Source organism: Mobula birostris, chromosome X (assembly GCF_030028105.1).
Source record: "Mobula birostris isolate sMobBir1 chromosome X, sMobBir1.hap1, whole genome shotgun sequence".
NCBI classification, from domain to species: domain Eukaryota; kingdom Metazoa; phylum Chordata; class Chondrichthyes; order Myliobatiformes; family Myliobatidae; genus Mobula; species Mobula birostris.
Genome location: NC_092402.1, coordinates 19430204 through 19446686, shown reverse-complemented (window position 1 = coordinate 19446686; position 16483 = coordinate 19430204). Strand labels below are relative to the sequence as shown.

The following is a 16483-nucleotide window of genomic DNA, read 5'->3' as shown; positions in this document are numbered from 1 at the left end:
GCACAGTCAGCAAGTATCACCACGTCTGTGGAAAGTGGGAGGAAACGGGATCACCTGGAAGGAACCCACACAGTCACGGGGAGGAAGTACAGTGGCAGGAATCAAACCCCGATCAGTGATCGCTGGCACAGAATTTGGTCAGCATGAATGAGTAGGGCCAAACGGCCTGTTTCCATGTTGTACAGCTCTATGTCTTTAAATGGGGTCCTGGAAAATTGTGGAAGCCATTTTGACTTGTGTCAGAGAAGCAGAAATTCAGAGAGCTGGACAGAAAAGAAAAACAAACAAAAGGAAGAAAAGATTCAGAGAGAACTGTTCAGATATTATACATGCCTGGGTTTCATCTAAGTTACAGAGAAAGGTTGAACAAGTTAGGAGCGCAGAAGGTTGAGGGGGGACTTGATAGAGGTGTTTAAAATTATGAGGGGGATAGATAGAGTTGACGTGGATAGGCTTTTTCCATTGAGAGTGGGGGAGATTCAAACAAGAGGACATGAGTTGAGAGTTAAAGGGCAAAAGTTTAGGGGTAACATGAGGGGGAACTTCTTTACTCAGAGAGTGGTAGCTGTGTGGAGCGAGCTTCCAGCAGAAGTGGTTGAGGCAGGTTCGATGTTGTCATTTAAAGTTAAATTGGACAGCTATATGGACAAGAAAGGAATGGAGGGTTATGGGCCGAGTGCGGGTTGGTGGGACTAGGTGAGAGTAAGAGTTCAGCACAGACTAGAAGGGCCAAGATGGCCTGTTTCCGTGCTGTAATTGTTATATGGTTATATGTGGGTGGTGATGGAGGCTGATACACTCGGGACATTTAAGAACCTGTATGATAGAACGATGGAGGGCTATGTAGGCGGGAAGGGTTAGGTAGAATTTAAAGTAGCTTAAAGGTCAGCACAATATTGTGGGCCAAAGGACCTGTACTGTGCTGGAGTGTTCTATGTTCAATGTTTAATAGTTTCAAAGAAAAATCAAAGCACTTATGTTTGAGACCTAAGGTTATTATTCTTCATCAATGTGGGCAATCTTGCTAATCTATTTCTTTCTATTTCTTCCAGATGACACAAAATTGATCTTTCATGTGAGGGATGGTGGTAAGTGTCTCTCTGTTTGGGAAACTTTATCCCTCTGATGAGCGAATTAGTCACCAGAAAAAACTGTTTTCAAATCATTGGCATTGGGACCAGAGGGGAGATTTGGGGAAGATTTTTTTTTCCCAACCAACTGTAGTCATCTGAAATGTGCCAACAGGAAGGGTGGAGAGAGCAGGTTTGGTGGTTCCCTTCAGAAGGGAATAAGGTAAATAATTGAATAGGGAAAATTTATCGGCTGATGGAGAAAGAATGGAGCTTATGGCTTAACTCAAAGGGCCAGTATAGTTATAATGTATTGAATAATCTCTTTGGAGCTACATTATTTGGTGTCTGTTTTTAAGTACTTGGAGCATCCAATGGTAAATGGTCAGAAAGTTATGAGGTCTCAGTGATATCTGACCTCTCATTATAAATTCCTTCTACAGTTACTCAGCACTATGTGCAAATCTACCTCTTTCTCTTCATAACAATTACTTATATGTTGTGTTTTATCAGATTGCTTTTATATTTGTATTTATTTTGTTGCCTATGCTTATTATGTTGCTATGTTGCAACGGATCGAGAGTAAGAATTATTTCATTCTCCTTAACTCATTAACTGGGCTGTCCATTCCTCTCCCTAATTACCTTTGGGAAAGAGTTGCCATCTTAACCTGCTGCCAATCTTATGGTAAAATGCTTCCATATTGCTGTTTTTGTAACGTCTCGTGGACATTGCCCCTGAGGCATTGAAGTAACTGTGATATATCGTGGAGTCGGGATATTGTGTTCATGATCATACTACCAGGTTCAAGAACAGCTACTTCCCTTCAATCAATCAGCTTTTGATCCAATCAAAAATATCCTAATCCCTAGAGTTCAGCAGCATTATGTCCACCTTCAGTGAAATGGATGTGTTTTGCTCTAATTGTGTTCTTTCTTGTAAAAATGTTTTATAGTTTATGGTTAATTTATGATTTTCCTGTGACCCTGTGATGCTACGTGCCTGTGTTGCTGCTGTGAGTAAATTTTTCATGGCACATTTATGTGTGCATATGATGATCAACTCGACTTGTCTCAACTATTAGAACACAGCACACAGAACAGTGCAACACAGTATGGGTCCTTCGGCCCATGGTGTCATGTTCCATGATCAATCTAATCCTTCCACTTTACACAGCCCATAACCCTCCAGTGTTCTTACATCCATGTGCCTATCTATGAGTCTCCTAAATCAGCGGTCCCCAAACACCGGGCTGTGGACCGATACGGGGCTGCAAAGCATGTGCTACCAGGCCGTGAGGAAACGATATGAGTCAGCTGTACCTTTCCTCATTCCCTGTCACGCACTGTTGAATTTGAACATAGGGTTGCCAACTGTCCCGTATTTGCCAGGACATCCCGTATATTGGGCTAAATTGGTTTGCCCCATACGGGACCGCCCTTGTCCCGTATTTCCCCCGCTAAGGTAGAGCGTTCCTATGAAACCGCTCGCAAGCTGAAATGTCGTAAAGCGAAGAAGCAATTACCATTAATTTATATGGGAAACATTTTTGAGCGTTCCCAGACCCAAAAAATAACCTAACGAATCATACCAAATAACACATAAAACCGAAAATAAATAACACTAACATATAGTAAAAGCAGGAATGATATGATAAATACACAGCCTATATAAAGTAGAAATAATGTATGTACAGTATAGTCGGGAAGATGAAGGCAAAACTGATTTGTGGGAAAAAATCGGCACGTACGCGCATGCGCACATCACATGCGCACATTACATGCGCACATCACGCATGCGCACACAGGTGCCCGCGCAAGGCTTCGTGGTCATGGTAGTCTTTCCTGGGGTAAAGTGTCCCGGGATTTGACTGCTACTTTTGTCCCTTATTTGGGAGTGAGAAGGTTGGGCCTTTACTGTTCTATGCTCTATAAAACTTGACATGTTCCCATGCACCTAGTGCCATTGTCCTTCTTGTTGTCAGGACTGGGATTTGAGGAGGGACAATTAATGAAACCTTGACGTGTTGCTGGAAGCCACCTTGTTGATGGTGCAAACTGCAACCACAGTGTAGTTATTACTTAATGTGAACAGTTCCGGGAGTGCTGCTTCCAATCCCATAGAAACAAATAGGAGAGCTGGAGCTGCAGTGCTGACAGGAGGGATGAGGACGGGCAACACAGTAGCAGAGTGCTCTACAACGCCATCGATTACCGATCGGAGTTTGATTCCCACCGCTGTTTGTACGCTTTCCATGTGACTGTGTGGGTTTCCTCTGGGTGCCCTGTTTCCCTCCCATTTTCCAAAGACATACGAGCTTGGGTTGTGGGCATGCTATATTGGTGCCAGACGCATGGCAGCATTTGTGGGCTTGCCCCCAGAACATCCTGAGTCTGTTGGTCATTGACACAAAACCTCATTTTTCAGTTAATGTTTCAATGATTCAATGTAGAGTACATGTGACAAATAAAGCTAATCTTTAATCTTTTTAAGTCATTGGGGATGACACTGGCACCGTGGCACTGTATTTCTTGAGCACTGCTGAAGATGAAATCATCTAAACAAGTGGCACGTATTCTGTAACCTGACCTGTGGTACTGTAGACATCTGGAGCTTATGTGGAGAGTCAGAGAGCGAGCATTTTGTTGCTGATAACTATCAGTGCTGAAAATAAGGTTCAGATGCTGCAGGCACGTTTAGCATTTATAGTCAACAATATCTAGTTTCAATTACCTCTGTTTATTTCAAACCACAAAGTATTCATTAAGATCAGGACAGTTAGAAATTAATTTTTGGTCTAATGCACTATACCTCCTGTACCTAATAAAGTGGCCACTGAGTATACGTTCTGGCTTTTCTGCTGTTGTAGCCCATCCATTTCAAGGTTTGACATGTTGTGCATTCAGAGATGCTCTTCTGCACACCACTATTGTAACGTGGTTATTTGAGTTACTGTCTCCTTCCTGTCAGCTTGAACCAGTCTGGCTATTCTCCTCTGACCTATCTCATTAACAAAGCGTTTTCGCCCACAGAACTGCCACTCACTGGATATTTTTTTTTGTTTTTCACACTATTCTCTGTAAACTCTGGAGACTGTTATGTGTGAAAATACCAGGAGATCAGCATTTTCTGAGATACTCAAACCACCCTGTATGGCACCATCAATCATTCCAGGGTCAAAGTCGCTTAGATCACACTTCTTCCCCCATTCTGATGTTTGGTCTGAACAACAACTTGACCATGTCTGCATGCTTTAATGCATTGATTTGCTGCCACATGATTGGCTAATTAGATATTTGTATTAACAAGCAGGTGTACCTAATAAAGTGGCCACTAAATGTATATAATAGCAGTTTTCATATCCTAATCTGTTTCATAAATTCAGTGGATTCCATTTTAAGGTGGTAAATGGATGACATGGCTACTGTATGCCTGTTCAGCAGCAGTGAATATAGTTCCTTTGTCTGTTCACACGCAAGCTATGGACATCATCAGCAAGGTTACCAACAATCAACCAATAACAAACTTTCACATCTACCTTTCTGCTTGAAAAGGGTGAGTAAGAAGACTTTAATTGGATTTAAATGGTATGCAGATACATATGCCACAGATCTGTTCCTAATTGTTCTCCCAGCGTGGTGCCAATTTTGTTCTCATTGGCAAGCTTTTTATTGGGTTCCCATAGTCAAGCCCAAACATAAAGCATAAAACACAGCACTGGAGCAGGCTCTCCAGCCCACAATATTGTACCGAACCAATTAAATTAGCAATCCAATGGGCAACTAAACTAACCTCCTGCCTACAGAATGCCCATATTCTACCATTTTCAACTCATTCATATTCCCATCTTTTAAAAGTACCTAATGTTTCTACCACTACAACCACCCCATGCAGCACATTCCAGGCACCCGCCCCTCTATGTGTAAAAAAAAAACTTGCCCCTCACATTTCCTTTGACATTACCCCCTCTCACTTTAAATGCATGCCCTCTGGTGTTAGACATTTCAACCCTGAGAAAAAGATACCATCTGTCTACTCTGTCTATGTCTCTCATAATCTTATAATCCTCCATCAGATTTCCCTTCAGCCTCTGCCACTCCAGAGAAAATAACTGATATGTAACCACAAAACACAGTGACTTGGTACTGAGCCTGTGGAACCCCACTGCATGCAGCCCTTCATTCACAGTTTTCCACCGACCATTGTCCACTGTATTGTCACAGAGCCAGTTTTGGATCCATTTACTACTTCCCGCCAGGTCCCAAAGGCTTTAACATATCAATCGTTCTCACACTAGTGGAGGGAATGAGGTAAATGCTGTACTTCCAGTTTCTTCAACTGTTCTGCTTTGTTAAATTTAGTGAACTTTTGATTGATATTCAGATTTGGATTTATTATTTAGATTCAGTTTCAGATTTATTATATCTTATATACTTATTTGTGGTAATATTTGTTTTATGTGCTGTGTGTGATATATGGTTGTTGGTACACCGTGGTCGGGAGGAATTTTGTTTCGTTTGGTTGTGTATTTGTACAGTCAGATAGCAATAAAGTTGAACATGTGCATTGAAAGTGGGAAAGCTTTTTCACCTGAGACTGTGGTTGTGATGGGAAGTATATTGGTGGTGGAGGCAGGTACTTGCACAACATTTAAAAACCTATCTGGAGGACCACTTGAATCTCCAAGGCACAGAAGGCTATAAACCTAGTGCTGGTAAATGGGATTTGTATGGGTGTGTTCTCCTTAGCTGGCACGGACCTTTTTCTGTTCTGCTTGACTGTAAAATAAAGGTTGCATGGTCAGTTCTTATGACATCTCTCTGCAGACAAGCTATCCCAGTCTCTCTGGGCTTACGCAGCTGCTTAACTGGAAGGACGGCACAATTGACTGTTCTAATAATTTAGTTCCTGGCTTTGTCAGTATTATTCACAACAGCACACAGATTCCCAGGGGACTGAAGTTTCAGCTGTTGTTATGCTCTATTGTTATCTGACTATGAAGAGATTGAATAATGAGTAACGCAGGCCATCTGACAAAAAGTAAGACACAAGACCATGAAACATAGAAGCAGAATTAGGCCATTTGGCCCAGTAAGTCTGCTTTGTCATTCCATCATGACTGATTTATTATCCCTCTCAACCCAATTCTCCTGTCTTCTCCCCGTAATTTTTGAAAACTTCATTAATCAAGAACATACCAACTTGTGCTTTAAATACACCCATTGACTTGGCCTCCACATCCATCTGTGGCAATGAATTCCACAGATTCACCACCCTCTGGCTAAAGAAATTCATCTTCACCTCCGTTCTAAACAGATGTCCCTCTATTCTAAGACTCGGTCCTCTGGTCCTAGACTCCCCCACTATTGGAAACATCCTCTCCACGTCTACTCTATCTAGGCCTATCAGTACTCAATAGGTTTCAATGAGATCCCCCCTCATTCTTATAAACTCCAGTGAGTACAGGCCCAAAGTCATGAAATAATTCTTATATGATAAATCAGCGGTAAATTTGTGTCTTCTCCTCCCCATCACTTTGCAATGGACACAGTGGTCCTCACATAATTCCTGGATATTATACAGAACTCTTTAAGGAGAGATGCAACTGACAGGTGCAATCTTTCCAAAAACTGCAAAGTACATGGGGAACATTAGAACTGCTGAGTAGTACAAAAGCAGAGACAGTGATCCTTAAGAGTACCACAGAGATAAAAAGGGAAGAAGAAGATTAGCTTTATTTGTCACATGTACTTCAAAATGTTGAAACATACAGTGAAATGTATAATTTGCATCAACAACCAACATCATCTGAGGATATGCTGGGGGCAGCCTGCAAGTGTCACCATGCTTCCAGCGCCAGCATAGCACGCCCACAGCTTACAAACCCTAATCCTAGCCTGTAGGTTTTTTTGGAATGTGGGAGGAAACCGGAGCACCTGGAAGAAACCTACCTGGTCACAGGAAGAATATATAAACTACTTACAGGTTGTGGTAGGAATTGAACCGTGACTGGTGATCGCTGGTACTGTATAAATAAAGACAAACAGACATAGATCATGTCCTTCAAAGTTATTTTCTTCTTAATTCTCCTATGGTCACTCCTCTAACAAAATATTCTTAGACTGCTATGGGGAATTAATTCAATTTTCATAATGTTGTTTGTGCTATGTGATTGAACTTTGACTTTACTTAGATTCTTGATTGGTCAGGGCATAAAGGGATATAAGGGGAAGGCAGAAGATTTGGGCTGGGAAGAATAATGGATCAGCCTTGATAAAAAGGCAGAGTAGTCATTGGGCCAAATGGCCTAATTCAGCTCCTATACCTTATGGTCTTATGGTCTATGGGGTGAATAACATTTCTGGACAGTTCTCTCATCAGCTTCACAGTGGAGTCCTTGGACTTGTCAAAATACAGGTCACCAAGACAGAACATAGAACTGTACAGCACTTAACAGGCCCTTTGGCCATGAAAGAACAAGGTGTACATTATCCACAAGTTCTCAGGTTCAATTCCTGCTGGAAAATACCGGAAACTGTTCATATCCAGCCACCGTAAATGAGAGCAAGCACAGAGCTTTGACACATGAGTTTATAGAACATAGAACATTACAGCACAGAACAGGCTCTTCAACCCATGATGTTGTGTTGATTTTTTAAGCTACTCTAAGATCAATCTAACCCTTCCTTCCTCCATAGCCCTCCATTTTCTAACATGCATATGCCTACACTAGAAACTGATGAAAATTTCTCTACCACATATCCCTCTGTTTTTCTCAGCTCTAAGAGTCTCTTAAAAGACCCTACTGTATCTGCCTCTACCATCACTGTCACCAGTGCATTCCACACATCCAACACTCTCTGCATAAAAAACTTACCTTTGACATCCCCCTGTACCTATTTCCAAGCAACTTAAAACTATGCCCCCTCCTGGTAGCCATTTCAGCCCTGGGAAAAAGCCTCTGACTATCCACACGATCAATGCCTTTCATCATCTTATACACCTCTATCAGGTCAGTTCTCATCCTCTGTCGCTCCAAGGAGAAAAGGTCAAGTTCACTCAACCTATTCTCATAAGGCATACTCCCCAATCCAGGCAACATTGTTGTAAATCTCCTCTGCACCCTTTCTATAGTTTCCACATCCTTCCTGTAGCGAAGTGACCAGAACTGAGCACAGTACTCCAAGTGGGGTCTGACCAAGGTCCTATATAGCTGTAACATTACCTCATGGCTCTTGAACTCAATCCCACAGTTGATGAAGGCCAACACATCATGTGTCTTCTTAACCACACAGTCAACCTGCGCAGCAGCTCTGAGTGTCCTATGGACACAGGCCCCAAGATCTCTCTGATCCTCCACACTGCCAAGTGTCTTATTATTAATATTATATTCTCTTTTCAAATTTGACCTACTGAAATGAACCACTTCACACTTATCTGGGTTGAACTCCATCTGCCATTTTACTCCTATCAGCTTAAAATTATGCCCCTTTGTATTAATCATTTCTGCCCTGGGGAAAAAGTTTCTGGCATTTCACTCGATCAGTGCTCCTTATCATCTTGTAAACCTCTATCAAGTCACCACTCATCCTCCTTCACTCCAGAGAGAAAAGCCCTAGCTCACTCAATCTAGCCTCATAAGACATGCCCTGTGGTCCAGGCACCATTCTGGTAAATCTCCTCTGCATCCTCTCTAAAACTTCCACATTTTTCTGATAATGTAGTGAACAGAACAGAATGCAAATCATTCAGGGAAGTCCTCAAGTCTGCAGATCATCAGCAAAGATGCTGAGAACTCCAACCAGCAACCTTGTAGGCTCTGCTCACCAATCTTGTGCTGAAGTAGGCCTGATGGTTGGGGGCAGAGTTCACAGATTCATTGATTTCAAGGGGATGCTGGATCCTGATGTAGGGTCTCCATCTGAAACTTAGACTATTTCTTTGCCTCCACAGATACTGCCTGACCCACTGAGTTCCTGCTGCAGCTTGTTTGTTTTTTCACTCAAGATTATATCATCTGCAGTCTGCTTTCTGTTGTAAGGAAGAAGGAGTAGTAATTAACACTTGTCGGTTATTTGAATTTGCACTAATGATTTTTTTAAAATATTTAATTATTTTAAATATTGAGTTATTATAAATGAAAGAAAAATGGAGGGTAACGTGTTAAGAAATCGTTTGATCATGGAGTAAGTTAAAGGGTCAACACAACATTATGGGCTGAAGGGCCTGTACTATTCTAAATTCTATTATTTTGAATCCTTTCAGGTGATTTTTAACTTTCGTAATTGAGTCTTTGAATTTTTTGTTTGACTTTTAGTGGAGAGTCTCTCAATGTCAGAGGTATTTATAGTGTCAAACCTTTAGTAGTTTTGTCAGCCAGCAGGGCTGAGAGTGTGGCTTTTCATTTACCAAAAGTTTTCTCGGCAGGTTTACTGGTGGGGCTCTTTCTTTCCCGCTCAGGTTACATTATACCATACTGTAGCCATGCCGCTTGGAACAAGAGTGTACCACCCCCCCCCCCACCTGCTGCCCAGCAAGTCTGCCCGCCTTTTCCTGTCTCAGATTAGTTCGAAGTTCAAAGTAAATTTACTACCAAAGTACCATAGGTCACCATACCTATGGGATTCATGTTCATGTAGGCATTTACAGAAAAATAGAGACATACAACAGAGTTTATGAAACAGTACACATAACAGAGACAGACAACCATCCAAAGTGAAAAAGAGGACAAATTGTGCCAATATCAAATTTTTTAAAAGTAAATAAATAATAATCAGACCATTAGTTGGACTCCTTGAATGTGAGTCTTTAGGTTGTGCAGTCAGTTCAGTATTGAGGTGATTGAATTTGAAGGATCCAAGCAGAGGAGACCATAAGAGATAGGAGCAGAATTAGGCCATTTGGCCCATCCAGTTGCTCTGCTATTCAATTATGGCTGATTAAGAATATGAGCAATAGTCCCCATTCAACAAAACTGTAGCCATTACACCTTGGTCATCAGTGTCAGAAGCAGAATCAGGTTTATTTTCACTGAGGTATGGCGTGAAGTGTGTTGTTGTGTGGCAAATGTCACAACGTATGTCAGTGTTAATAAACCTGATTCTTACTCTGATTTTCATTCTGATGCTGGTGACCAATGGTCAGAGTGACGCAGAGACTGAAGTGATTGTAATACTGCACACAGCAGCTCCTGAAAATCCTCTTCTCTCCATCTTTGAGCAGCCACTATTCCAAATTTTTCTAATACAGTCATTAGCACACTAGTGCCGGGTCTCTGTGGATGTGTTTGGTACTGATCTGAAATCCAAGTTGGACTCTGAAATCACAGAAGTTAGAAAACGGAACATCTGGCCATTAGCATGTTGCTGCCTTTAGGAGTTTAGTGTCCGCAAACCAATGGCCATGTTTCCAACAGTAGCTCCACATCAGAGCTTTAGCTGTGAAAATCCTTAATTTTGCTACATTAAATAACGGTTAAGTTACTAAATATAAGATGGAAAGAGGATATTAAGTCCATTACATCCATTCCAGCTCAGAGCAGAGCACTCCTTTCAATCCCATTACCTCTCTTATTTCCCAGTAATGCTGCAATTGATTCTCTCACCTGCCCATCAACTCTTCTTTAATTTGTTTACCGCCAATGATACTAAAAGGTAACTTACATTTATCAGTTAACCTGCCAGCCTTTTGCAATGGGAGAATAATGTACAAAGTCCACACAAAGAACAGCCAAGAGCAGGATTGAACCTGATCCCTTCAGGTCACAGAGTCACAGAGCACTACAACACAAAAACAGGCCCTTTGGCCCATCCAGCCCATGCTGAAGTATTGTTCTGTCTAGTCCCATTGACCTGCACCTCAACCATAACCCTCCATACCCTCCCATTCATGTACTTAACCAAACTTCTCTTAAATGCTGAAATCAAACCTGCAGCTACCATTTTCACCAGCAGCTCATTCCACAGTTGCTCCAACCTCTGAATGGAGAAGATCCTACTCGTGATCCCCTATGGATACAGAGTCTATTGAAGTGAGGCAAAGTGCCATCATGGACCCTATACAAATTACATAGTTTTCTATCCTGAGGAAAATCAGGGTGGATAAATCCCCAGGGCCTGACAAGGTGTTTCCTCGGACCCTGCGGGAGGCAAGTGCAGAAATTGCTGGCGTCCTAGCAGAGAGAATTAAATCATCCTTAGTGGCAGGTGAGCTGCCGGAGGATTGGAGGATAGCCAGTGGTGTTCCACTCAGAAATAAGTCAAGAAATTATAGGCCAGTAAGCCTGACATCAGTAGTGGGAAAGTTATTGGAATGTATTCTAAGGACCGGATATATGACTGTTTGGATAGACATGAACTAATTAAGGATAGTCAGCATGGCTTCATCCATGGTAGGTCATGTCTAACCAATCTTACAGAGATTTTCGAGGACATTACCAGGAAAGTGGCTGAAGGCAAGTCAGTGGATATTGTCCACATGGCATTTGACAAGGTCCCACATGGGAGGATAGTCAAGAAGGATCTGCGGATGACACCAAGACTCTAGAGGTGTGGCTCTGGAGGCGGGCTGATCCAAGGCTGGTGCCGCCGACTGATTTGTCGCGGAAGGACAAGGAAGATCGGAAGCAGTGGACTTGCTGCTGGCACAGAGCTCGGAAAAAGTGACGCAACAGACCGTTAACACCATAAATCAACGAGTTCTTATGCTATGTCTCCCCTCTCGCTGTGAAACAGGGACACGTTTTTTCCCCTCATTAGGGAGAGAGAGAACCTGTGGTATGTCGAATACTGGGTGAACAAGTAGTCTTTGGGGTACTGCAAGTCTGTGTCTACACTGACGCTTTGCTGCACGTTTGAGTGCTTGGTGGGGGATGCCGATGCTTTTTTGCTGGTGGGGGTAAGCGGGTGGCCAATGCCTCACTACTGCTTGTGCGTGGGAGGGGGGAACTGGAGGGGACTTTGGGGTTCTAACATTTAACTGTCATTCATTCTTTGGGGGCACTCCTCTGTTTTCGTGGACGTTTGCAAAGAAAAAGAATTTCAGGATGTATATTGTACACATTTCTCTGACATTAAATGTACCTATTGACCTATTGACTGGGGGGTGTAGTGGACAGAGAGGAAGACTATCATGGCTTGCAGGGGGATCTGAACCAGCTGGAAAAATAGGATAGAAAATGGCAGATGCAATTTAATGCAGACAAGTGCGAGCTGCTGTGCTTCGATAGGGCCGACCATTGTAAGTCTTACACAGTGAATGGCAGGGCACTAAGGAGTTCAGTAGAAAAAGGGGAACTCTGAGTACATGTCAATAAGATAAGATAAGATAAAACTTTAGATTCCTGAAGGAAAGTATTGTTACAAGGAATGATGTTGCAATTATTGTTGTAATAATTTATTGAAAGTGTCATCACAAATTGATTGGCTCGTAAAGAAAGCTTTTGGCATAAATCAAAGTATGGAGTACAGGAAATGGGATGTTATGTTGAAGTTGTATAAGGAGTTGGTGAGGCCTAATTTACAGTATTATGTGCAGCTTTGGTCACCGACCTACAGGAAAGAGTTGTGAAGATGGTGATGGAGCGAGAGACAGGGGGAGATAGATGGAGTAGTGAAGAGTAAGATGGAGCTAGAGACAGATAGAGTGAGTGGTGAAGACATAGCTGGAGAGAGAGATAGATGGAGTGATTGGTGAAGATGGAGATGGAATGAGAGACATGTGAGTTTTGAAGAGGGAGGCCGTGAGAGAGATGGATGGAATTGGTGGTGAAGAGGAAGATGGAGAGAGAGAGAGACAGTCTGAGGGAGTGCTGAAATGAGAGATGGAGTGAGAGTTCGAGTGAGTAGTGACGAAAGAGATGGAGTGACAGGGACAGTTAGAGAGAGTGGTGAAAAGGATGATGTGGAGTGAGATTCTGTGAGAAACAGTGAGAGAGACAGAGGGAGATGGTGTGAAAGACGGGTTTAGATAGTAGAAAAGAGGGAGATGGACCGAAAGACAGATTGCCCCTTAGGGAGAGAGAGATAACAACTGAAAGAGTGATTGGTGAAGATGGATCTGAAGACAGAGACATATCTTGCTCCAGATCTTCCTTTTCACCAATCTCTCCATCTGTGAAGAGAGAGGGGAAAACAGAGACAGATGGAGAGATAGTGACAGAGACAGGGATATAGAGTGAGAGAGGTGAAGAAATAGTGACAGACACAGGGAAATACAGTGAGAGAGGTGGAGATATAGTGACAGAGATGGAGATGGAGTGAGAGATGGGTAGAGAAATAGTGACAGAGACGCAGATGGAGTGAGAGAGGTGGAGAAATAGTGACAGACACAGGGAAATACAATGAGAGAGGTGGAGATATAGTGACAGAGATGGAGATGGAGTGAGAGACAGGTGGAGAAATAATGACAGAGACAGAGATGGAGTGAGAGACGGGTAGGGAAATAGTGACAGAGACAGAGATGGAGTGAGAGACGGGTAGGGAAATAGTGACAGATACGGAGATGAAGTGAGAGAGGTAAAGAAATAGTGACAGTGACGGAGATGGAGTGATAAACAGGTGGAGAAATAGTGACAGAGACGGAGGTGGAGTGAAAGACGGGTAGGGAAATAGTGACAGAGACGGAGATGGAGTCAGAGAGGTAAAGAAATAGTGACAGTGATGGAGATGGAGTGAGAGAGGTAAAGAAATAGTGACAGAGACGGAGATGGAGTGACAGACGGGTAGGGGAAAGTGACAGAGACGGAGATGGAGTGAGAGACAGGTAGAGAAATGGTGACAGAGACAGAGATGGAGTGAGAGACGTGGAGAAATAGTGACAGAGACGGAGATGGAGTGAGAGACAGGTGGAGAAATAATGACAGAGACAGGGAGATGAAGTGAGATACAGGTAGAGAAATAGTGACAGACAAAAATGGAGTGAGAGACAGGTAGAGAAATAGTGACAGAGACGAAGATGGAGTGAGAGATGGGTAAGGAAATGGTGACAGAGACGGAGATGGAGTGAGAGAGGTAGAGAAATAGTGACAGAGGCAGGGAGATGGAGTGAGAGAGGTGAAGAAATAGTGACAGACACAGGGAAATACAGTGAGAGAGGTGGAGATATAGTGACAGAGACATGGATGGAGTGAGAGAGGTGAAGAAATAGTGACAGACACAGGGAAATACAGTGAGAGGTGGAGATATAGTGACAGAGACACAGATGGAGTGAGAGAGGTGGAGAAATAGTGACAGAGATGGAGATGGAGTGAGACAGGTGGAGAAATAGTGACAGGGACGTAGATGGATTGAGAGACGTAGTGAAATAGAGACAGAGATGGCGATGAGTGAGAGAGGTAGAGAAATAGTGACAGAGATGGAGATGGTGTGAGACAGGTGGAGAAATAGTGACATAGACGGAGATGGAGTGAGAGATGGGTAGGGAAATGGTGACAGAGACGGAGATGGAGTGAGAGAGGTGGAGAAATAGTGACAGAGAGGGAGATAGAGTGAGAGAGGTGAAGAAATAGTGACAGACCCAGGGAAATACAGTGAGAAAGGTGGGGATATAGTGACAGAGATGGAGATGGAATAAGAGACAGGTGGAGTAATAGTGATAGAGACAGAGATGGAGTGAGGCTGGAAGAGAAATAGTGACAGAGACAGAGATGGAGTGAGAGACAGGTAGAGAAATAGTGACAGAGACAGAGATGGAGTGAGAGACGGGTAGGGAAATAATGACAGAGACGGAGATGGAGTGAGAGATAAAGAAATAGTGACAGTGACGGAGATGGAGTGAGAAACAGGTGCAGAAATAGTGACAGAGACGGAGATGGAGTGAGAGACGGGTAGGGAAATAGTGACAGAGACGGAGATGGAGTGAGAGAGGTAGAGAAATAGTTACAGAGACGTAGATAGAGTGAGAGAGGTAGAGAAATAGTGACAGAGACGGAGATAGAGTGAGAGAGGTAGAGAAATAGTGACAGAGACAGAGATGCAGTGACAGACGGGTAGGGAAAAAGTGACAGAGATGGTGATGGAATGAGAGACTTGGAGAAATACTGACAGAGGCAGAGATGGAGTGAGAGACAGGTAGAGAAATGGTGACAGAGACAGAGATGGAGTGAGAGACGTGGAGAAATAGTGACAGAGACAGGAAGATGAAGTGAGATACAGGTAGAGAAATAGTGACAGAGACGGGGATGGAGTGAGAGATGGGTAAGGAAATAGTGACAGAGACAGAGATGGAGTGAGAGAGGTGAAGAAATAGTAACAGACACAGGGAAATACAGTGAGAGAGGTGGAGATATAGTGGCAGAGACGGAGATGGAGTGAGAGAGGTGGAGAAATAGTGACAGAGACGGAGATGGAGTGAGAGACGGGTAGGGAAATAGTGACAGAGACGGAGATGGAGTGAAAGAGATAAGGAAATAGTGACAGTGACGGAGATGGAGTGAGAAACAGGTGGAGAAATAGTGACAGAGACGGAGATGGAGTGAGAGACGGGTAGGGAAATAGTGACAGAGACGGAGATGGAGTGAGAGACAGGTGGAGAAATAATGACAGAGACAGGGAGATGAAGTGAGAGACGGGTTGGGAAAAAGTGACAGAGATGGAGATAGAGTGAGAGACTTGGAGAAATAGTGACAGAGGCAGAGATACAGTGAGAAACAGGTAGAGAAATGGTGACAGAGACAGGGAGATGAAGTGAGATGCAGGTAGAGAAATAGTGACAGAGACGGAGATGGAGTGAGAGAGGTAGAGAAATAGTGACAGACATGGAGATGGAGTGAGAGAGGTAGAGAAATAGTGACAGAGACGGCGAAGAAGTGAGTGACAGGTGGAGAAATAGTGACAGAGACAGGGAGATGGGGTGAGATACAGGTAGAGAAATAGTGACAGAGACGGAGATGGAGAGACAGGTGGAGAAATAGTGACAGAGACGGAGATGGAGTGAGAGATGGGTAAGGAAATGGTGACAGAGATGGCGATGGAGTGAGAGAGGTGGAGAAATAGTGACAGAGGCAGGGAGATGGAGTGAGAGAGGTGAAGAAATAATAACAGACACAGGGAAATACAGTGAGAGAGGTGGAGATATAGTGACAGAGACGGAGATGGAGTGAGAGAGATGGAGAAATAGTGATAGAGACAGAGATGGAGTGAGAGACGGGTAGGGAAATAGTGACAGAGACGGAGATGGAGTGAAAGAGATAAGGAAATAGTGACAGTGACGGAGATGGACTGAGAGACAGGTGGAGAAATAGTGACAGACACAGGGAGATGGGGTGAGATACAGGTAGAAAAATATTTACAGAGACAGAGTTGGAGAGAGAGATGGGTAGGGAAATGGTGACAGATACGGAGATGGAGTGAGAGATGGGTAAGGAAATGGTGACAGAGATGGAGATGGAGTGAGAGAGGTGAAGAAATAGTGAC

At 43.3% G+C, this 16483-nt stretch overlaps 1 protein-coding gene across 2 annotated transcripts in view; it reads left to right on the top strand.

The window, feature by feature from the left end:
* LOC140191385 (plexin domain-containing protein 1-like) overlaps positions 1-16483 on the top strand; it is a 618167-nt gene that overhangs the window by 455567 nt on the left and 146117 nt on the right. For both annotated transcript variants that reach the window (XM_072248762.1, XM_072248761.1), the window contains exon 12: positions 1053-1088. In XM_072248762.1, the coding sequence (XP_072104863.1) occupies positions 1053-1088 (36 nt within the window). The remainder of the gene's footprint in view (positions 1-1052; positions 1089-16483) is intronic.